At 44.4% G+C, this 24,189-nt stretch overlaps 1 protein-coding gene across 4 annotated transcripts in view; it reads right to left on the bottom strand.

Annotated features, from left to right (window-relative positions):
- The window catches only part of RPH3A (rabphilin 3A), a 90,869-nt gene that overhangs the window by 49,656 nt on the left and 17,024 nt on the right, over nucleotides 1-24,189 (bottom strand). For 2 of the 4 annotated variants that reach the window (XM_073223562.1, XM_073223561.1), the window contains one exon: nucleotides 7,635-7,723. In XM_073223562.1, the coding sequence (XP_073079663.1) occupies nucleotides 7,635-7,705 (71 nt within the window). In that variant the 5' untranslated portion in view covers nucleotides 7,706-7,723. Of the gene's footprint in view, nucleotides 1-7,634; nucleotides 7,724-7,833; nucleotides 7,854-10,880; nucleotides 11,066-24,189 lie in introns of those variants that run through there. The other 2 variants (XM_073223560.1, XM_073223563.1) reach the window with 2 other exon arrangements.

The following is a 24,189-nucleotide window of genomic DNA, read 5'->3' as shown; positions in this document are numbered from 1 at the left end:
AGCCCTCCTTGACTTGGCAGAGTTCAAGATTAGGATCCTGGGGCTGCAGCTTATATGCAGGGCATGCTGGGGCTCTGCACCACTCTCAGTGTCAGTTTCTGGATCTATTAAGTGGGAATGATTTCATGTCTGTTTCCCGATGGACAACTATTCCAGACCCTCAGACACTGCCTGAGAAGAGACCCCTGGCTTACTGGCTGAGAAGGTCAGGGCAAAAAAGGCTGGCCTGTCCCCACTCTTATTCACATACTTAAGGTAATGCTTCCTGGAGAAACACTGAAGGCCACCTACCTCCTATCCCCCCATACTGTCTAAGCCACTGGTTTCAAACTGCTCCACAGTTCTGTGGAGGGATCTCAAGGGCTGCAGGGGACTGGGGGATAGAGGAGCAGAGAGGGCAGGCAGGGCCTCCATCCTCGCTTCAGCCAGATGGCAATGCTGGATTCCCAACACTAGCAAAGCAAGGATACCAGTAAAGAAAAGAAGAAGAAAAAAAATGTTTTTAAAGAATTTAATATTTGGTATTTAATAAAAACATGAAATGTGGTTTATTGCATTGTAGACGTCAATACTTCACCCTTCTAAATATCCATGCCCTCTGCCATGTGAATTTGAAATGGCTCTCACCAGAGTCAAAGTCTTTTTTTCCTACCCCGTGAATCCTGCCTGGACTTAGGACTTGCTTTGGCCTGTAAAATGCAGGGGAGTGACGTTATGCTAGTCCCAAGGCTAAGCCTACAAAGGCCTTATGTGCTTCTGCTTTCCCTCATATCTCTGCCATGATCATGATACAAGCCCAGGACAGGCTGTTGGAGGATGAGAGGCACATGGAGCAGATCTGAGTCATTCCAGCTACGGTCAGTCTAGACCAGCCAACCCTCTGATGCATGAGCTAGTGCAGCCAAGATCAGCAGAGCCACCAGCCAAGTCCAAATTCCTGAGAATAAATGATTATTGTTCTATGCCACTGAGTTTTAAGATGGTTTGTTACACAGCAAAAGCTAACTGATGCAATATCCATTATGGCAACAACAACAAAAAAGTGAATTCGTTAGGCTCCCTACATTTATTTTATACTTTGGTATTATTTTAACTTATAGTTGCATTAAGTTCACCATGATAAGTTCAATGCTTTCAGCTACTAAAAGTCTTTATCCAGCTCCACTCTTATCTGTCTTATATATTTATTTCTGAATAAAATATTACATAGAGAAAGCGTTTTCACTGCTAACAAAGAGTCTAAAGATCACTGCAGTTGACTGGCGTGCTTTCCAGATGCCTGACACTCAGGAAAAGGAAATTGCTGAGAAACATATGTGGGGGGAGTATGGTCAGAGACTCGAGAAACCAGAATTCTGGATATACTTCATCTGGTACCTGAATATACTTGCTTAGGTGCATCTAGAAAGGGTCTGAACAAACTCTCTCAACACAGTCAGTACCAGTGGCCCTCAACATGAAAGGAAATTAGTCCTGACCCCACGTAGAAGTCCTCACAGTTATTGCTCCCTAAAATGCTGAGCAAGGGCAGACACCCACCTCCTTTTGGCTCCCCACCTTGGTTCTTCATTTCATGCACACAACAGTCACATAACAAATACCCACCAGATGTCTCCATTAATAAAATATAACTTCCAAAAGGAGTGGGAGGATGGAAGTGCTGTCAGGGCATGAAGGCTTCGAAGGACTAAACAGCAGTGGTGTGTGGAAAATTAATCCTTTTTCTTTCCTTTCTTCTCCACTCCCACCCCCTTCCCTCAGGATGCCCATGCAGACATAGGCAGGTGTCAGCAGGAAGTCTGTTTGCAGCTCAATGAATGAGATTTTAATGAATCCCCTAAAGAAAGGATGGGGAAGGAGGGGCAGGCAGCCACCCCACAGAACATTTTACACATGCCCTATTAGCATAAAGGCCCTTTTGGGTGAAATTTACCCTTACCAGACTAAAGGGGGTGCAGAAGGGATGCTGTGTTCCCCAACTCCCTTCAGAATGCTGAGGGGATCTCAGGCCCCTGCTAGCCTTTCAAGCCAGACTGAGTTCCATTGAGTTCTTCTAAAATGCTGTGTTTTCTCTCATACTTGGACTTTTGCACATGCTGTTCCCCTACCTGGAATTTCTCTGTCTTCTTCTTGCTCCTCCTTCACCTGTTCTCAGCTTACACATCACTTCTTCCAAGAAGTCTGGGCTAGGTGCCTCTCCGTGTGCCCCCATGGCCCACTGTGATTCTGCTACAGTAGCCCCTTGAAAACTGGAGTGTGTTGGTAACCCTACTGGACACACCCTCATACTTTGATTATCCCTGCATCCCTGGTGCTTGGCACCGTGCTTGATACCTGGTAGGCACTTTGTATTTTCTAATGAAGCAGGGGAGTGAGAGAAGGAGGAGGGGGGAAGGGTGGGAGGGGATGAAAGAGAGAGTGGGGAGGATGAACATATCGCTGCCTTGCAACTTTTCAGCATTCAGGAAGCCTTCAAGAGCCTTGGGACTCTCTGGAATCATGAACTTCTCTCTTGTGATGTTCATATTTATAATCTAACAATGCCTAGGCATCCATCCCTGGCATGTCTGAATAATATACTCATGCTATTCATAACAAGTAGATCTTGTCTGGCCAGAGTCTTACCAGCCGACAACAGAGATTATAGAACATTCAAATGATCTTTAGCAATGAGCTCATTCAAAGCCCCCATCTGAGCTAGAGCCAGGAGAATAATTTCCCCACGTCACCTAGTTAAGTACTAGCGTTAAGAAAACCTTGACAGGATTCTGAGCTGGACGATATGGTCATTAGGGACCAAAAAAGCTGAACAAATTATGCAAGCACTATATATATATATATATATATATATATATATATATATATATATACACACACACACATACATGCACATACAATGTGCGTGAGCATATACGTACAGGGGTAAGGCAACGTTGTGATTCATACCCTCCTCTGACTTTGCTTAGTGCTTTTACAGTTTACAAAGCTTTCCTGTTCATCTCATTTGATCTTATTACCACCTGGTGACGGAGGAAGTGTAGGGTTATTGCACCCATTTTACAAAGGCGATGGCCAGGGCCCAAGGAGGTAAAGGGCATTGCCCAAGGCCACACTGACACTGAGTATCAGAACAGGACGCTGACTAGCGTCTTATACCACCCGACCCAGCACTCTGCTTGTGGCTCTGTGATAGCTTCCCCATGATGGAGGGTAAAAACGGACTTTTCAGAGTTTCTGAATGTGCACACACAACCGAAGCTCATCTGCTCTGCAGCCTGACTGTCCATTTGTTGGACCCAGCATCCAATCTGTCATGCATATTTAGGAAATTAATCCAATTTAAAAGCCAAAAGTAGTGAGCAAAGACAGGGCTTCTGAGTCAAAGGCATTTCAATGGGAAATGAGGCTGACCTCCCATGAGGGGACAGAGACCGTATGTACAGCACATAACTTCCCAAAGCTCTCTGTTGATTATCATCTTTTATTAATGAAAGAAGTTTTATCAGTTACCATTTTCTATCTCTAAGAACACTGTGCTCCGGTGAAATGCTGCAGAAACGGGGGCACAGAGTGGTCAATACAACTTGCTGGAATCCCACAAACTGCTAACAAGAATTAAATTGGGGGCTCTCCTAAGGAACACTTACCTCCTTTCATTCAAGATTTCTTTTCATTTCATAGTTTTTCTCAAGAGGGGTGTGTGTTTTTTTTAATAACCTGGATTTTTTTACATGTAAAATTACCAGTTCCTCTTTTAACTCTTTAGGGGCAAGCCATTTTGATCAGAAAAGAAATAAAATTCAGTTCATAGAAAAATGAAGTATCATAAAATACTCACTGTTCTTTATCACTGAAGGAAGCAAAAGCAGGAAGAGAAAGAAAAAATGAAAAAGCTTAGAAAAGAAATCTCGTAACAATACCAACACTATCTGATGCAACAACGACACAGTTTAAACTACAATGACCTAATTCCTTTTTTTTTCAGTCATTATTACTTTATTTTAACACAACTAAAACAAGGCTGCTGAGATATAAGGTTGTAAAATCCATAACTTTAATTAGCTTGGTTAGATGATAGTTGAGTTTATCAATTAGCTGAGCTCATTATTTCTGTATTTGGATAATAGGTTTGGTACTAAAGAGAAATCACTTAATGGTAACATGGCCAACATCATTCTTGTTGTTTTGAACACTGGGAGGAAAGGAGCACACTGAGGTTAGGGTGATGAACCCTGAACAGTAATTGGATGATCCTAAAGTAGCACTTGCTGTGGCCCAGTTGGGGGAAGCAGTTTCTGCCATTTTAGAAAGGGGACCAGCATCACCATTTACAAGGTGTGCAATCATAGGCATGTCATGTCCTCTCTTTATGCCTCAGTTTCCACCTCTGACCTCTGATACTTTCTAGTTTGCAGACTTGAAAGCTATAGAGAAACATCAACTTTCAGAGACCAGTATTTCTCCCACGTATCTCAACATAGAGAGTCGAACCACTGCCCTCCCCATGCAAGAAGCAGATACATTTTCACTTCTTCCAAACAATCACAATTGTGTTTCAAACACCATCATTAGATTCAAGGAGGCTGAGAAAGGAAGGCATTTGAAACATCACAAAAGCAGGAAGTGTATCTGGCTAGACAGCAGTTAATTAAAACTAGATTTCTTAATTTACTGGAGAAAGACATCAGAAGCGTCTACATTAGCACATCACCACTGCAGCAGACTAGATAGCATGTGTGATGACTGTAATTCATCCACTAGCATTTATGGGAAATAATTTTAATATCTGAAGAAAATGCAGTAGCAATCAAGCCAGCCGGATGCATTCAGAAGGCCAAGATGTTTCACAGCAGTCCAGGAGCACTTTAATGAAACTGCACCCAGACTGTTTGAACAATTCTAATTTAATTGTAAGGTAAATTGTTTGGCTTCATATTGACTAAAGTAAACTGTGATGGATGGGATTTTAATTAACTGACATTTCTTAAATAAAATAAATATTTTGCTTCATTCACCCCCCAGGCAACTGTTTATCTTTACAGAGACCCAAATTTGGCTGATGGACTATTCTCCACAAAGTAAGTTTGGCTTTAAGAGGACGTCATGGGAAGGGCTTGACAAACTAGAATTCCTGTTTGAAAAGGAAACTGAAAGAGTTCAATAGCGTCTTCAAAACAGAGATGAAAAGAACTGGAGGAGGTTTTAGGTAGAAGCAGCAAAAGCTTCAGAGAATGTAGACAGACCAAATATTCAGAGAGCCCTTTCACCAAAGTACAATTAGGCCCAAGATAAATTAGAGCAAACTTCCTTAATGCAGTTCTGGGATTGCTAGAAAGTAAGGGAATTCTCCAACCTGCTTCACCTTTCCAAACAAATAAACAAAATAGATTTCATCAAAAGAAAAACTTTCCTCTTCAAAAGATTCTGTTATGAAAAAGAAAAGGCAAGTCATAGATCAAGAGAAAGTATTTGCAAAATGTATATCCAGCAAAGGAGTTTTATGTACAATTTATGAAAAAATAAAACTTGTGAAACTTAGTGACAAGAAGATAAGTAACCTGATTTTACAATGGATGAGAGATTTGAGCAGACACTTCAACAAAGAGGTTATATGAATGGCAAAATTACATAAGATGTTCAACATCATTAGTCATTAGGGAAATGCAAATTAAAACCACAATGAGATTCTACTACGCACACAGGAGAATGGTTAAAATGGAAAAAGCTGATCTTATCAGATGCTGGTGAGAAGGCAGAGAAGCTGGAATGCTCATACATTTTCCATGCAAATTTTAAATGTTACAACCTATTTGGAAAACAGTTCCTTAAAAAGTCATACACCTGCCATGTGACCGACACATTCTGCTCCTAGGTAATCACCCAAGAGAAATCAAGGCGTGTCTACACGAAGTTTTATTTGTACTAGCCCAAAATTGGAAATAACCCAAATGTCCATGGATAGATGAATACATAAACAATTGGTGGTATATCCATACAATGAAATAGTCTTCAGCAATCAAAAGAAAAAAAATCTATTGATATGAAAAAAAATACAGATGGATCATGAATGAATTATGCTGAGTTAAATAAGAGATATCTCCCCCTCTCCAAAAAAGTACACACTGTATGATTCCATTTATACAAAATTCTAAAAAATGCGAACCAATTTATAGCTACAGAAAGATTAGCAATTACCTAGGGATTGATGGGGAAGCAGAAGGAAGGGGGACAAGGAAGCTTTTAGGATGGATGGATTTGTTCATTACCTTGGTTGCTGTGATAGTTTGCATGTATATGTGTGTGTTTTAAATTATCAAATTCTACTTTAAATGTGCACTGTTGGAGGTATATTAATCGAACCTTTATAAGGCTTTTTTTTTCCCAAAAAGAAAGCCTAGCAAATTGAATCCCACACAGGGAGCTGTGAGCAGTAAGCCAGTGCAAATAGCACTGTCTTCCAGAGCCTGACCTTGAGCTCCTAACAAGGTGTCGAAGCTGCATCTGAGATGTCCCACCCCACACTGAGCCAGGACCCTCAAGGGGAGCTAAAATCATCTTGGATGATCACACTGACTCCTGGCAGAACCAAATGCAAATCTCTTTGAAGAAAGATATCCTCTTTTCTTCAGGTTTCTCACAAATTTAGTTCACAAGAAAAAATTACCAGGTGTTCAAAGAAACACATCATGATGAGTGATCAAACCCGTAGGACTGCTAAACAACAGACTTAGACTGTCAAGGACTTTAGGCAGTGGTGTGCTGGCAAATGTTTAATAATCGACTATTTGGAGAAAAAGCCCCACTGTGGCTGATTTTGTGTGCCAATATGATGTCACAGAATGCAGAACTGGCAAGAACTGCACCTTTATATAGTATTTCACCACGCAGGTCTGATGACCTATATATAACATAGAGAATAACAAAATGTAGTAAAATAATTAAAAAGTGATTTTGAGTATTTATATCCTTTGTGTTAAATATAATTTAAGTGTAAAACTATGTAACTTAATTTTTAATAATGGCTGTGTTTAGCTGGCTGGCAAAATTCCTGAAAATTTAACATCTCTCTCAGGAGCCACTACAGTACAGATCCAGCACACCACTGACTCAGGGATAAACGTTCCAGGATACAGAAGTGACGTTACTTTTATGTGAAATTTCCCAATTTTTAAATGATCAGGTCAAGATTTAAAAAAAATAGGGAACCCACTTACGCAAGTCAGAGTCAGCTGGTAGCCTGCCAGTTTGCAACTTCTGATCTAGTTTAGCCTCTTTATTAGACTGAGAGAAAACCCAAGGCCCAGAGAGGGGAAGGGATTTGCCTGTGATCACACAGCAAATTAGCTCAGATCTAGACCCCAAACCAAGTCTGATTTTAACCACCATTCCTCCAGCTACCTCTACTTTGGAGCATGGAGCTCAGAATTTAATCTTGCTATTCCAACCTTGCAGTGTAGTAAAATAGCATTTTAGGAGAAGTTTCTGTAACAAAACTCCCACTGGGGTCCTTTTTCCCCAATCCAGGAAAGGAAATTCTATTTCTGGCCCTGCAATTCCTTTCCTCCTTGAAGTGTAGGACAATCATGACCTCAATGATCCCAACACATCATTTCCAAGAAGACCCAGTGACTTACTTTGATTGAAGGGGTCGGTCACTGGGACACACCCAACGGCTAGAGCTGGTGCTGAATACAGTGTCAGTCATGGCAGAAAGCCGGTGCTCCTGGAAAACAGTGACCCAGAGAGGACAGTTATTATTTCTCAAGTCTCTATTCCATGCCAAGTAGACCAGGGGGTACAGAGAAGAAAGGGAATTTCACTCAGCTCCCCCACTTTCCAGACTGGCAACTTCAGAACCCAAAGGGAAAGTTTGTGCTGGGAAAATTCACAGCCCCTTGCCTTGTGGCAGAAATGGATCAGAGCAGAGAGCTCCCTCCCTTTAAGCCACTTTCACCTCATTCGCGCCACTTTCACCTCATTCGCTGACTCAAGGCCACAGCAGGGGAAAAGTCATAGAGTTCTTAATTCCAATACAAGGTCTTTCTACTGGAGGATGTCATCTGACTCATGTACCCATCAACTTGACCTTGGTCAGGCCAAAACACTTATGTCTCAGAGTTTTGAGGTCCCAAATCCTGGAATCATCCCTGATTTTTTAAAAAAAATACTCTGCACCCAAGCCATCAGAAAATCATATTGGCTTGATCTTCATAACAGATCCAGAAACTGCCCACTGTTCTTTTCTGCCTGGATTGCTAGTACGCCGAGCCAACCCACTACTAACCCCACATGCTTAGTACAGGAGCCTCCTCATTGGTCCCCCTGCTTCTGTCCTTGGCGCACCTCAGTTCATGCCCCACACAGCGGCCAGGAAGATCTTCGCCAACATAAACCGTAGCTTGTAAAAACAATACCACCGCGGTGAACCGGTTAGCATTATAACCCATCAATTCCACTAAGTATCTACCCACTCAAGAGAAATGAAAACATATGTTCACACAAAACCTTGTATGCAAATGTTCACAAATGCCCCCAAAGTAGAAACAACTCAATATTCACCCACTGGTGAATGGACAGATGAAATGTGGTCTAGCTCTGCAACAGACTGTTACTCCACCATAAAAGAAATGAAGTCCTGAGACATGCCGCAAAGGATGAACCTTGAGGGAAAGAAGCCAGTCACAACAGGCCTTGTATTATATGGTTCCATTTATAAGAAATGTCCAGATAGGCAAATCCTCAGAGACCCAGAGTAGATTAGTGGTTGCCGGCATCAGGGGGAGGGTGGGGGAGACTGGGAGATGATGGCTAAAGGGTTCGGGGTTTCTTTTAGGTGTGATGAGAATCCTAAGATTGATTGTGGTGATGATTGCCCAACTCTGTGAACACACTGAAAGCCACTGTATCATCCATTTAAATGGGTGAATGGTATGATATGTGGGTTATATCTCAAAGTTGGGAAAAATGACACTGCCACTTTGGGAAGCTGTTTGGCTGGTCTCTTAAAGGTAAATGTTCATCTGCCACATGGCTCAAGAGTCTCCCTCTTAGGTATACACCCAAGGGGAAGGTGTTCATGCTCTAAGACATGTGCAAGAACATTCATAGCATCTTTACTCATAATAACCAAAAACTAGAAACAATCCAAATGCCTGTCAAAAGAGTAGATAAATAAATTGTGGCCTATTCACAAATAATTGTGGTCTATTCTAATTCACAAACAAATCGTGGTCTATATTCCATATACTGGTCAGAAGAACAAACTCCTGATGTACACAACAACGTGGATGAATCTCATAGACATTACGTCTAGTGAAAGAAGCCAAGAACAAAAGAGATTATGCTTTTTGATGGTATTGACATGAAAGAACAGAGCTATATGATGGTGACAGAAATCAGAGCAAATCCATCGCTGACTTTGGAGAGGCCGGAGGGGGCCTCTGTCAGGTGAGAATGTTCTGTACCTTGAGCCGGATGGTCATTAAACAGGGATGCACATCTGCAAAAGCCACCAAGCTGAACACTTCAGATCAGTGCCCTTTATGTCCTTCCCTTCACTCCAAATAAAGTAAATCAGCTCGTGTCACTCACTCTTTTGCTCAAAAGTATTCAAGGGCTCCCTATTGCTCCTAGAAAAAAATCTAAACTCCTTAGCGCGAGCTTGGTTTCTTGTGATCTCCTTCTCTCTCACTCCTCATGCCCCCTACTCAGCTCCGCACACCCCAGGCTCACTCCCACTTGCTCCTCCCTCTGCCTGCAAATATTTGCTTGGCTCACTCTCTTCCTTTGTTTAGGGCTATTGTTACCTCCTCAAAGAGTCCTCCCTGATTGCTCAATTTAAAACACCTCCTTCTCCATCTCCTCCACTCTGGTTCCCTTTACTCTGATTTCTTTTTCTCCACAGCTCTTATCCCTTCCCAAATTTATCATGTCTTATATTTATTTGTCTAGTGTTTGCATCTCCCTGCAAAGATGTAGGCTCCTTGGAGGACTTCTGTTTGTTCTCTGCTTAATCTCCAACACCTAGTGCAGCACCTGGCATGGAGAAGGCACTTAATACATACTTGTTGAGTGCATGAATGAGTTTCTCCATCAACACTATGTCCAGGTGAATTTACCCAGGCTGATCTCCTCTCTGAACCTCTCCTTCCATCTCCCCTAGGTCTAGCCAAAGAGTAAGGGGAAAGAGACCATGGAGATTACACTTACTGTATTAAAAAAAAAAACTTTGGAAGGTGGATCACTGTGTCCAGTGGGTCTTAATTTCCCTGAAGGTCTTGTTACAACACAGCCTTGTTTTCTGGGAAGTGGAACAGATGAGAAGTTGGGAGGTGAACAGGGAGAGAAATCTTTCCTATGCTGCAGCCTGAAGAATTATTAAATCTTCGGGTGGGTGAAGCTGGAGGAGAGGAGGCCCAATGCTTGGACATCAGGGAGAGAAGCCCCTTTACAGTAAAGTCATTGCTTCTCCCCTGTGGTTAACATAATCTTCCCAGATTATTATCACCATTTCATCGTTACCACTTTGAACACAGAAAGAAAAGAGAGATGGCTTCCAGTGCAAAGGAAATCTGCCAAAAACCTTAATGTCACGTTATCACCTGTGCTAAGAGCTGAGTGAGGAGCCCTGGGTCCCCCCTGGGCCCCCTGCCCCATGAGTGCCGAGAGCCTCAGTCCCTGGTAATCAGCTTCCTCAGCTGCCCCTGGTCCGCCCGGAGAGCAGTCATTTGAATGTCTGGCCTCCTGCTTTTCGTTTGAGATGAACGGCCCTTTGGGGGATTCCAGCGGGCAGGGAGGGCTGAAGTAAGGGTCCACAGCCCCCTCCCAAGAACTTTGATCAATAAATTCTGTTGCCCCCAAGGAAGAACCTGGCTACCCACCTTCTCCGGCATTCAGTCATGCACACCGGGAGTTCATTTCCTGTTAAAATTCCACCTGCAAAGTCCAAACTCACTGGCTGATGGCCCCATGGAAACAGTGCAGCTACAACCCTCCCAGCCAGAAGCCACCCTGCACAGCACTGGTGACCTCCGCTTTGCTGCCAGGGCTGTCAGATCTCCCGGCACCTCTGGTCAACTGGCCTGGCCCAGAAGAGGGAAATGCAAAGAAAGGAGGTCATGTGGCCACAGGCAGACCCGGCTGGGGGCGGAGATACAGGGGGGGTCGGGGAGAGGGGTAATAACAGACTTCATGCATAAAGTATCTCTGCAAAGAATGCACAAGAAGCTGGTAACATCGCCTGCCTCTGGGGAGGGGGCCTGGGTGGCTGAGACTGAGCAAGGAAGGAGAATTTTCACAATATACCCCTTTGTATTGACAGCCAGGTATCATGTTAGTTATTCAAAAATAAACAAACCCTCTTTTTATTGAAGTATAGTTGATATACAATCTTATATTGGTCTCAAGTATACAACACAGTGGTTCAACAGTTACCCATATTATTAAATCCTCACCCCCACTAGTGCAGTTGCTATCTGTAAACATAGGAAGATGTTACAGAGTAATCAGCTATATTCCCCGTGCTGTACTACCACCCCCGTGACCAACTTAAATTATGATTGAGAATTTTTGTGCTCCTTTTTCCCCCCTCACCATACCCACTCACCCACCCCAATCACCAGACACTTGGTAACCACCAGTCACTTCTCGGTGTCTGAGTCTCCTGCTATTGAATATTTTTTAAATACAATTTAAAAATAACAAAGTGCTTCAATGGCTGTCTGTTGCACGTAAGAGTTAAATCCCCTCTGTGTCCTCAAAGAACTGTCTGCCACTCTCACTGTATCTCCAACTTTGCTCCAGTCACAGTGGCTTTCCTAGTCACCAAGCTTTTGCCTCTGCTCTTCCCTCTGCCTTGACAGCATCTTCTTCTCACTGTCAATGGCTGATTCCTTCTCATGCTCTGCTGGTCTTGGCTCAAATGTCACCTCCTCCAGGAAGCCTTCCCTGACTACTCTGAGTTACTTCCTTTTACCCATCCTGTTTTTACTCTCACTACATCCTATTTGTCCTTTAAAATACTTATCATGACTTGCAACTGTTATTTTTATTTCATTTGCTGTTTGTCTCTCTACCTATTCTGTAAGAGCCATGAGAGTAGAGTCCAGGTATGTGTTTATTCAACAGTTGCATGCAGAGCCAGCTTCATGCAGTAGCCCAGGGCCCCAGGCATAAAAAGACCTCATGCTTAGAAGGGCCCTACACTTGGCTTAATGCTCTGCTATCTTCATCTTGAAATCATTAATAATATTTGAACAAAGGGCCCTGTATTTTCACTTTGCAACCAGTCCTAAGTATGATATATAGTAGGTGCTCAATAAATTTTCACACAAGCCATAGAACTCAGTGGATGCAGTGGGCACTCAATAAATAAATCTGCAGGTAAATGGCAGAGCTGCGCCTTGTTCCAGATCTACCTGCCTCCACAGCTTGGTGCTAATCCTTAATGCCACCTGCATCTTAAACTGCCACCAAAACCCTGGCCCAAGCCCAGAAAAGCCAGATCCTAGAGCCCTGCCTTTCTTTCTCTTTGCATTTTGTTCTGGCTTCTGTTACTTCTGTTACTTCTCCCCTGGCTTCTGTTACTGTTGTTTGCTAAGGGATTGGGCCTCCATTCCCCCAAATCTGCAAGGTCTTCTGCTAGTTTTAGTTGAACTGAAAAAACAGCTCTTAAAGCCCATTTAGCTTCAGAGCTATAGTAGGTGTCCAAGCATGACTGGGTGGGACCGGGCTGGCCAGGGGCTGTATAAGCCACTTCAGGGCTCCGTAGGAACCCATGTGAGCTGCAGCTGTCGGCATGGACTTCAAGGCCACGGTCAGTCTCTCAGCCCCAGGGTCTTAGAATTAACCCAGATGCTTTGTAAGAGAACCTGCAGCCACGAGCTTGGACAGCGCCCAGTCAGTGCCATCTCTCTGCCTCTTCTCCTGTCCCTCCCCTTTTCCTCAGAGTCCAGCCTACCACCGCTCAATTAGGAACCTGGAAAAACTCACTCAAACTATCTCCTGGGATGAAATGCAACTTACACTAAGGGCCTTAAGTGGGGGTGGTGTTGCGGGTCAGGGGGTGGGCTCCATGAACAGGATCCTGGCTGAACATATGTTTTGTTTGGCCCATGCAGTATCCTTTAAAATCCTTGAAATCAAGCCAGAATTTTTAAAGCCACAGGATTTAATTAAAAATACAGTCTGCCAGCTTCTCTTGAGAAATAAGAAGAATCAAAAAATATTTACAGAAACATTTATTACTATGTGCTAGACACTGTTTCAGGCACTGGGAAAACAGCATGAAAACAGACAAACCCTCATAGAGCTTATCTTCCAGTGGGCAAGACAGACAATAACCCAACAGTAAGGCAAATGTAAAATGTGTCAGCTGGTGATGAGCACTTTAGAGAAAAATACAACTGGGAGGGGGGATGGGTGATTGAGAGGAAGTTTGATTTTAAATAGGTGGTTGGAGGAGGTCCCACTGAGAGATGATACTGGAGCAAAGACTTGAAGGTGGTAATGGACTGAGCTGTGTCCACACCTGAGACAGAGCATTCCAGGCAGAGGGAAAAGCAAGTGCAAAGGCTCTGGGGCAGGCTGGTGCTTGGTAAGTCAGAGAAATGGCAAGAAGGGTAGAGTGACTGGAGTGGAGTGAGCAAGGGGGAGATGGGTGGGGGCTAAAGAACAGTAGTTGGGGTGAGGGGGTATCAGATTATGAGGACCATTTAGGCATCCACTCTGAGTGATGCAGGGGCCATGTAAGTGTTTTGAGAAGTGAGATGACTATGTTCCATCTTGTCTCAACCATGCGTCCATCTTTGATTATTTGCCAGGCTCTTAGGGTTCCTATAAACCCTTGCTGAGGCAAGGACACTGGGCCTGAAGAGAGAAAGGTGGTGGTCTCTTGCCTTGCCCACCAACCTCGAGGGAACTGAGTGGCTCTCCGCTTGCCTGCCCACCTTGCCATTCCAGCCTCCCCTCTCAGAGCCCAACGTCCCTTACCATCCAGCTACACCCAGAGGGTGCAGGCTGCTGTTTGCTTCTCTCAGTTCCTGAAGCTAGCCGGGACACCTCCAGCTTTCCCTGAACCTAACCAAGCTGGAACGGCAGGGCCTTGGCTCCTTCCACACTGAGCTGGTTGGTGCCCAAGACAAGGACAGAGACAGGCCCGAGACATGCTTGAGACAAAGGCACCTTCATGCTCCTGCTCTTGAAACAAAGCCAGCTGTCTCCTTCACATGGTTCTCCCATCACCATAGAGCAATAACAGCCAATTCTTGCCATGAACCCTCAAAGAATCCCCTGGGACAGTCCCCATTTTACAGAGTTTAAAGGAAGGCACAGAGCTCACCCCCACTGCTTTGCAACTTCAGCAGGTGGCAGAGAGCATGCTGTGGGGGCCACGGTTGTCCAAGCTGCTGCAGTCACCCCATCATAAATCAGCCAGTCCCAGCCAAATTCCAAGTTGACCACAGGCATGAACAGGCCCAGCCAAGGTCATCCAAGTCTGGCCTAGACCAGAAGAGCCACCCAGCTGAACTCAACCCAACTGCTGACGTACACAACTGTGAGATAAATAAGTGGTTGTTCTAAGCCAGTAATCTGTGGGGTGCTTCGTTATGCAGCAAAAGTTGACTAATAGAGCAGCCCATTATTATAGGTCAATTGCTGGCTTTGGACTCAGAGTCCTGGGATCCAACCGTAGATCCCCTATTCATTTCATTTTCTCTGACTCCGGTGAGTCACTTAGTCTTTCTGGCCTTCAGTTTTTGCATGTGTAAAATGAGGATGCAAAAACTCCTATCTTTGTCATGCCTACCTTGCAGAGTTGTTGGAAAGAGCTGATGAGTTAACAGATGCACAGGAACCTTACAATCTAAAATGCTTTTCAAGTACAAGTACAGTCAGTCCTTGACTTAGTGAAGGTTTGACTTACAATTTGACTTTACAATGGTGCAAAAGTGACATGCATTCAGTAGAAGCTGTGCTTTGAATTTTGAATTTGGATCTTTTCCTGGGCTAGCAGTATGTGGTATGACCTTCTCCTGTGATGCTAGGCAAGGTAGTGAACTGTAGCCCCCAGTCAGCCATGCAACAGTGAGGGTCAAAAATTGATACACAGAAAATCAATCTGTTTTACTTTTAGTACAGTATTCGATACATTGCATGAGCTGTGCAAAACTTTATTAAAAAACAGGCTTTGTGTTACATGCTGTGGCCCAACTATAGGCTCATGTAGGTGTTCTGAGCACGTTTCAGGTAGGCTATAATGTTTTGTAGGTTAGTTGTATTGAATGCCTTTTCATCTTACAATATTTTCAATTTACAATGGGTTTATTGGGATGTAACACCATCGAAGCTGAAGAAGATATGTATTAGGCAAGGGGATTACTGCTAATGCTATTGAGGATGGGGCTGGAGAACAAAGGTCTAAATTTCAGGTGTTTGTTTAGGCCTGAGTGAGACATTGCAGTGGATACCTGGAATTGAGTTTGCTTTCTTGATTGTCTGGCATATATCTTCCCTTTTTTGGGTATCAGCACCCTAATTTTGCTTTGGGGAAACCATTCTTCTCTCAGGATCAGTCTGGGTGACTCAGGTGGGACTCACCCAAACTGGTCCCTCAAGGTCAGCCAATCGCCATTGCTGGCCAATTAGTGTGCTATACCCCATGGGCTAACGGGATTGGTTCAGGGACAGCCCATGACCTAATCTGAACCAATGAAGGCCTGCCCTAAGACTGTTGCTGGAGCTATCTGGAAAGAGGCATTTTCTTTCAACTGAGATTGTTAAGCTGGTAAAACAGAAGCCAGCTGCTGTCACTGGTCACTTGTGCCACCACATGGGGAAGGACTGCCAAAGGACAAAAGTAATGCCAAGAGATGGAGAGAGACCGACACCTGATGGTGCTGCATAATGCTGGATCCAGCCATGCCTGAATCTATCCAGGCCTTTTTGGCTATGATAAGCCAGTGTGTTCTTTCTTTTTCCCTCCTCAAGTCAAGTCTGAATTGAATTTTTGCCATCCCAATCCTCCTAACTCTCTCTGTGTGTCTTCATAGACCAGCCACCTTGGAGCAAACAGGGATGTCAAAGGCAGCCAGAATTAGCTGAGGCCTGGGGAGAAATGTATCAGCCTTCAACCACCCTCCCTGGCTTCAGAGGCATTGCCACCCAAGCTCAGGCCTTGCAGGAGGACAGGAAACATTTGTAAAGCATCCTCACCAAGGCCTGCTGAGACCCACACTGACAATTAAAATCTAGTGACAATAAACAGCACTAATTAAAAGCAAAACTAAGTACTTAATAAGACAAATGAGGTGGTGGTATTAAAAGTCAGGATGAGAGAGCAAGCATTAATTAAAAACAAAGACTAATTTCTTCCTTCCTCTGAAAATGTTCTGTATGTGTGTCTGGAAAGGTTTAGATTTGTTAATGTACAAAATGCCATGGGAACAGATTATAGGATTGGTTCTGCCTGGGTGTGGGGGGTGGGGAGGGTCTTTCCAGAGGAGGGAAACTGGGGCTGGGCCCTGAAGGATAAGCCAGAGTGTGCAAGACATAAAGGAGGCAGGAAAGGATGAGGGACTGACTGAGTGAGCAAAGTCTCAGAGGCTTCGATGGATGCGGAATGTTTTAAGGAATGGAGCAATTCATGGGATTGGAGTCAGGGTGATTAGAGTGCAGGGAGGAATGGAAAACAGGCCTGAAAAGAAATAGTGGGCCCTACGGATGAACCCACTTCTGTGGGCCAACAATGGTAGTGTGCAGTGTCTCCAACACTCTACCCAGACAAGCCCTGCTTCCATTTAAAGATCAGAGGCAAAGACCACATGCTCTTAGCAGGCAGTTCAGCAGTCTGACTAGGATATGGGTTTGGGGGCCAAGTCCATTCTGCCATTTATGAGCCTGACAAGTGTATTCACTTTCCTGAACCTCAGTTTCCTCCTCTGTAGAGTGGGAACAATAACAGGACCCATCTCAAGAAGTTTATGTTGCTATAAATACTCATCATCACAGTTACGTTTTCCTAAGGAGATGGGAGCCCAGCCTTAGCACTAAACGGAAGTGGTTCAGGCTTTCCCCTATGTGATAGGATTGCCCTTCCCTCTCCCTGGGAAGCTGGGAGTGGCCACATGACCTGTTGTGGCCAATAGAAGTTTCCAGGTGGAAACTCTAAAGCCAGTGCATACTTTATAGCACATTCCCCTTTTCCTGTCTTGATAATCATGGGTGCATGAAGATGGTGTCCCACTCAGGGTGGGTCCCTGTGTGAGAACAAATGCAGAGCAGAGACACTGTTGGGAAAATGGAAGTTCTTATGGCCAGAATCCTCACCTGATCCTAATCTACATGGTGGTGTAATCAGCCTTCTGCATAGACTAATGCTTACACACACCTTGGTGATAAGCCAATATTGCCTGTGTTGCTATATAAAGAGCTCCACCCAGTGCTTGGGGTAGAGCAGTGGTTGGAGGCGAAGGCAGAGCCTGCAGCAGAGGCAGAGATGGAGATGGGCTTGCTGCATGCCAACTTGCCAGAGGCAGATGTGATTCTAGCACTCAACGTGCCACCGTGAGAATAAAGCTTGGTATAAACCCTTTTAACCCCACAACATTCTGTTATCATTTTTCAGTCTCATTGAATTCAGAGGGAACTTGCCTGGAGCTGAGAACCCCTTCCGGCCTGGAGCTACACATGCCCTGCCAACCCACCATATCCAGGTGGCATGACTGAGAGACAAATCTGTTGTTTCAGCCACTGAAGCTTTAGGGACTGTTTGTTATTGCAGCACAATCTAGCCCATACTGTCTGTGCTTCCTGTGGTCCAGGACTGCACTAAGTATTTCACATCCAACATCTCATTTGATCTGCAAGATCCTAGAAAAGAGGATCTTTTATTAACCAGTTTTACAGACCAGGAAACTGAAACCAGAGAAGTAAAATCATTTGTTCCAGGACACACAGCCAATAAGTCACAGAGGGGTATGCATTTGAAATCAGTCCACAGAGATAAACACATGGCACACACTGAAGGCTGGGCAAAGCATCCAGAATTGATTTTCCCAGGGATAATGTTTCTTACTGGACAGGGGTACCCTATACTTGTCCTTCCTCTCCTGGGCTATGAATCTCTCTGAGACCTGAGTCTACAAAGGCAAATACTGAACTATGAAACATAAAGGCAGGCGCTGTTAACAGAACACTCTTCAGGGCTCCCTTAGAGTCCAGCAAATTACCCAATTCCTTGAAAAAGTGTTTTGTTGTATTGTTAACTGAGCTTATCTCTGCTCCACCTACATTGCAGTGAATAAGGAAAAGAAGAAGCTCAAGATTGATTTCTGCATTTGCGCACACATGCACAGACACACGAGGCCCCACACAGGAAAATGTGATTAGATAGGCCTGCATAGTAAAACAAGTCATTTAGCTTAATGGCGTGTGGCTGCCACTCAGGGTCCATTGCAATGAAACTCATTCTGATTAAAACTCACCTGGAACTGATTTATCTGTAGCCCTAAATCTCATCATGCCACAGAGACCACACATCCTGGCATCCTCTGCCTGAGGGGTGAAGTACTCAGAGTAGAGAGGGCATTCATGCCTTTAAAATGGCAGCAGCCCCATCCAGCCATCTGAGGAGCATTTTACATATCACAGATGAGAGACTAGTATTCCCATTTACAGATGAGGAAACTGAGGCCCTGGTTTGTCAAGGTCACACTGGTAACAGGCAGAATATCCAAGGACTAAGACTGGGTCTTATATAAATGAGCCTTCTGACCAGCCTGCTCTACTGATTGTTGATGCAAATCATATAATGTTTGGTTAACACATTACTTTTCTATTTTTATATGGCAGAGAGAGTTGCAGAGTGGCAGCCTTATATGGTCTAACCTAATAAAAATAGCTTTGCTGACCTGTATCTGTTTGACCTCAAATCTCGTGTTTTTACTTCTATTCTGATTAAAATTATTAAGCAAAGCAAAGAAAAATAACTTTGCTGGCAATTTTCTATTCACTCCTCCAGATCCATCCATTCTGCTCTGAGCCCTGGGAAGCTGACTTGTGTGGACGGTATCAACGACTCCCTTGCCCTCTAGCGCATGTGAGGCACCAGCAAAGGATTGGAGGGAAGGAAAAGAGAGAGGCTGGGGTGTTTGTCTCCTGGGCCCCTCCTGCTGGTCACCAGGGGCTGGCTGCGGCCTCTGCTGGTGATGGCTCCTCCTACTGGATGCTGGGGTGCTGCAGCATCTGAGTTTGCTCTGACATGCTGGTTTGCTTACGTCTGTAAATAGTTGTTCATGAGAGTCTCCCCATTTACTCCTTTGAGTGTGCCAACAGTTTTTGAGTGCTGTGTGCCAGACACTGTTCTGGGTACTTATCTCACCTAACCCTCACAATGACCCACTGATGATGATTATTTCACTTTCACAGGTAGGGCACCTGGAGCACAGAGAGGTTAGGTAACTTCTCTCGGGTCACATGGCTAGTAAATGTGGAATCCCAGCAGCATGGCTCCAGAGTCTGTGCTGTTGGCCAGCACACTCAGCTGCTCTGAGGGTCTGCCCTTAGCAAAGCTAAGATAGCATAGAAATTAACAGCACCAGCCTTCACATGGATGATTTCCATATACTACTTCATCTTTAACACACTCTTTGTGGTAGGCTCTGAAGTTATTCTTATTCCTGAGACTCAGAAGGGTGCATTAACTTGCCCAAGGTCACCTGTCAGGAATGGTAGAGTCAGTGAAGTTATAAACATGGGTGTGTCTCCTTTTATTACCAACACCTTTGACCCCTACACCAGACAACCACTCTTATAACACAGCTGCCTGGTCGGGCCTGACATCAACAAGTAAAAGGTGCAGTAATGGAGAGTCTGGCTTAAGATGGAGAATAGCTTTCTAACCATCAGAGGTATCAAAAGGGGGTGGATACTTTGAAAGGAAGTGAGCTCCCCATGACTGGAGGCAACCAAACACAAACAGCAAAACTACTTTTGGGCTGGTGTGAAGAGGACAATATGCTCTTTAGAAATGGCATTTTCCTGCACTTGGAGAGGAATGGCTTAAGCCCACAGGCTCTCCCCTCTACATGTGGGCAGAACTCCTCACACTGATTCCGTGATTGGCCCGACTCTCTTATCAAGCAGGCAGAGCCAGTTTCTGATTATAAGATAGAAAGATTAAATGCTCTTCCCTGGAAAAAATGCACATTTCTGCTTCATCTTTGTGAAAAAGAGGCAATTAGGGCCGCAGGAAAGGCTCTACCTCTCTTTTTGCCTTGCAACAGTACACACACACACACACACACACACACACACACACCCCTCATTTTCACACACAGTACAAATGAGAGAATTTCCGATCAAGAGCTCAGGCTTTGGAGTCACATGCACCTGGGTTCAACCCCAGCTGGAGTCAAGCTGGAAGAGCCGGGGCAAATGACACCTCAGAGCCTCAATTTCCTCATCTGTAAAATGGAGGCTGTAACAGAACTGCTTTATAGGGTGCTGGAGAGGTTGGGGTGGAAAAGAGTCATAAAGAGGATCCTCCCCCGTGCCGGCACAGGGCAGACCCTCACTAGAGTATCCGTCCAGGATCCCCAGCCCGCAAAACAGTATGGGTGCAGAGCCTCTGGCCAGGAAGGGCACTTCTTGCCCCACACAGTCCAGCCAGGGCCACCTCCCTGGGATATGGATTCTAAGAAATCTGAGACCACTTCAGAAAGAATGAAAAGCTTCTTAGTTCCATGAATAATAGATCTTGAAGACCTGCCTCCCTCCGATGCCCCCTCCTACCCAGGCCCTCCTGGCGCCAGGTGGGGGAAGGTAATAGAAAAATTAATCTGGCCAGTGTTGGCTGGAGAACGTGAATGAACCACAAAGTTCCTGTCCCTCTCCCCATGTCCCCATGGAAACAGGCATCAGAACACCAAGGACAGTGGGCACTCTGCAATTGACAGAGCCTTGGTCTTCTCAGTGGCCTACAGGCATGGTTAAGGCTCCACCACCAGAGGCAGAGGAGTGCAGGGGTGGGAGGGGCTGAGAGCCAGGGTTCCAACCCCAGCTCCACCTCTTTCTAGCTGTATGATGTTAGGACAGTTGCTTAACCTCTCTGTGCCCTCATATGGGAAACAAGAGATGATAATAATAGTGGTAATAGGGACTTTGAAGGACTTTATGAGTTAATACTTATAAAGTGCTTAGAACAGTGCCTGGCACAGGGTTAGGACTAAATAAAGAGGAGTGGTTACCGTTGTCATACCTCCAGGCTATAAAGACTGATAATAACAGCTGTACCAGCATTTGTCATCTACTGTGTACCACGGTCCACACTAGGTGATTTAAATACATTGCCTCATCTAACACAAAGAGATACCACTGAGTCCATTTCACAAACAGAAAAATTGAGGTTTATAAAGGTTAACTGGCTTTCCCCAAGACTGAATCAGAGCCATTAAGTAGTAGGTTGGGAGTTAAGTGCAATTTGACTCTAAATCTCCCCTATCCATTGTCTTCCTCCTCCCTGTTCTTCATCATTGAACCCTAATAACTAAAGAGCACTCACTGTGTTCCAGGCACAGTGCTAAGTGCTTTACATATGTTGGTACTTACCTTAGTGTTATGTAATTTAATTCCCAACTCAATCATTAGCCCCAGTTTATACCAGGAAACTGAGGCAGGGAGAGGTTAGGTACTGGCCCAAGTCACCAGCTAAACAGATGGCAAAGCCAGTCAGTATTCAAACCCCAGATGTCAGAGTCCATTTTTACATATACCATACATATGCTATGTACATACACACACATGCATGCATGATGCTTCCAAGCCACATCAAATAAAGTCACCATCCATCCACTGACTTCAAGACCTTCTGGAGAGACATCACATCAAAATGACAGCTGAAGCTGGTCTGGCGTCTGAAAACGACTCACTCTCATAGGTGAGGCATTTGTATTGCATGAGGGGCAGACATGGACACACACACCCTTTTGACATCCAGCTTTCTAGGAACTCACATGAGCTGTCTGAAGTATATGAAGCCAACAACAGAAATGTGGAACACAGGCCAGGATTCTGTTTGTACTGGCCAGCAGAGCGGGCTGTTAAATTGATGTCCCTCGGCAAGCATGCTTTACACGTTGTACCGTCTCTTCTACACTAACTCTGGGCTTAGCAGGTGACTTTCTTTGGCCAATGGAAAGTCAGTAAATACGGCACAACAGAGTTGAGGTCAGCCGCATCAGCACACTATGGGCTGAGACTTGGAAAGAAACGGTGGTTCCCTAAAGAAACTTAGAGTCATGGTACCAGGAGGAGGAAGAACAGAAGTCCACTCCTCACCCCACTGGAACTTTTAGTCCAGTGGAGGAAGGATGGTTTCTGTGAGTCATGGTAGGCCAAGCCCTGAGATTCTGAATTCCAAGTATATTGGTGAGGTTCTACCAGCTGGAAAAAGCCTGCCAGATAGTGAGGCCAACCTGAAAGAAAGCAAAACTAAGATGATCAGAACTCAGTCCTAATGCTATTCCTGAGCCACTGGATACAGACATGTCTCAGCCAGCTTGTGGAGTCTTTTATCACATGAGCCAATAAATGTCCCTTTGTATTACTTATATTAGTTGGAGCTAGTTTATAGTCAGTGTAATCCTGACTGATACACACAGACACACAGAGTCGATTCTCATTGTTTGCAGATTCCATATTTGGGATTTGCCTACTCACTAAAATTTATTTCTAACCCCAAAAGCAATGCTCACAGCATTTCCACGGTCATTGGCTGACACACACAGAGCAGCCAGAAAAAGTTGAGTTGCCCCACATACGTGTGACCAGCTGAAATCCAGTGGGTGATACCCTGCCTTCTCCTGTCAGCTTTCATATGGAAGTAAGTCTCTTTTTTGAGGTCGTTTAGTGCCATGGCCTTTGCATTTTTGTTGGTGATTTCACTGCTCTGAATGGCCCCTGAGCACAGTGCCAAAGGGCTTTCTGGTGTTCTTAAGGGCAAGAAAGTTGTAATATGCCTTATAGAGAAAATACGTTTGATAAGCTTGTTACGGCATGAGGTAAGGTGCTGTTCGCCATGAGTTCAATGTCAGTCGGTCAACAATATGTATTGTTATGGATGGAATGCTTGTGTCCCCCCCAAATTCCTATGTTGAAACTTTACCCCCACGATATGATGGTATCAGCAGATGGGGCCTTTGACTGGGATTAGATGAGGTCATGTGAGTGGGACCCTCATGGTGGGATCGGCGCCCTTGTCAGAGTGACAACAGAGTTCGCCTCTTCTGGCTGCCACGTACAGACACGATGAGAAGTCAGCAGTCTGGAACTCAGAAGAGAGCCGTTGCCAGAGCCCCACCATGCCAGCACCCTGATCTCAGGCTTCCAGCCTCCAGCAGTGTAAGAAATAAATATCTGTTGTTTATAAGCCACCCAGTCTAAGGTAGTTTGGTATAGTAGCTAGAACAGACTAAGACATATACTAAATCAGATGTCTTTAAACAGAAACACATAAAACAAGAATATGGGTTTGTCAATAAAGTACAACTAGAGACTCACAGGAAACTGACCTGTATTGCCTCTAGCAGCGATGATTCAGAATTTGCTAATTCAGTGATGGTGAGTTTATAGAACATAACTACTGCAAATGATGAGAATCAACTCTCTCCTTTTCTCACTTGCTTTCTCTCTATCTATCTATCTATATATATATATATGCACACACATACACACATACAAAATAGAATTTTATATACATAACATGTATGATATATACCTTATGTATATTCCATTGTTATTACAATATATTTTATATATATATGTAATACTAATCAGTAAATGCTCCTACCTGCCCACTTCCCTTCTTACAATGAGGACCATTAAGTAGAACAAATGCTTAAGAGTTTGGTCTGTTTTCTATTTTATTTTTCAGACGGTGGCAGATACAAGGGGCAGATAATGAGATAATTGACACAAAGAGGCAATCTGGGCGGAGCAATGCCAAGCATCTACAGAGTCTTGTCATTTACGGCTTGTTTCCTGCCCAACTTCTCCCACAAGGAACCGAAAGTGCATTTCAAATTCTGTTTCTCCACCATCACCTTTCTGGGGCACAAGGTGAAGCGGAAGAACGGAAGCCGGCCAAAAGCGAATGTACTGGCTTGGGGATTCACCAGGGATGGGAAACTTAGA

Source organism: Manis javanica, chromosome 15 (genome assembly GCF_040802235.1).
Source record: "Manis javanica isolate MJ-LG chromosome 15, MJ_LKY, whole genome shotgun sequence".
Lineage (NCBI taxonomy): Eukaryota > Metazoa > Chordata > Mammalia > Pholidota > Manidae > Manis > Manis javanica.
This window is presented reverse-complemented; position numbering and strand designations above follow the sequence as displayed.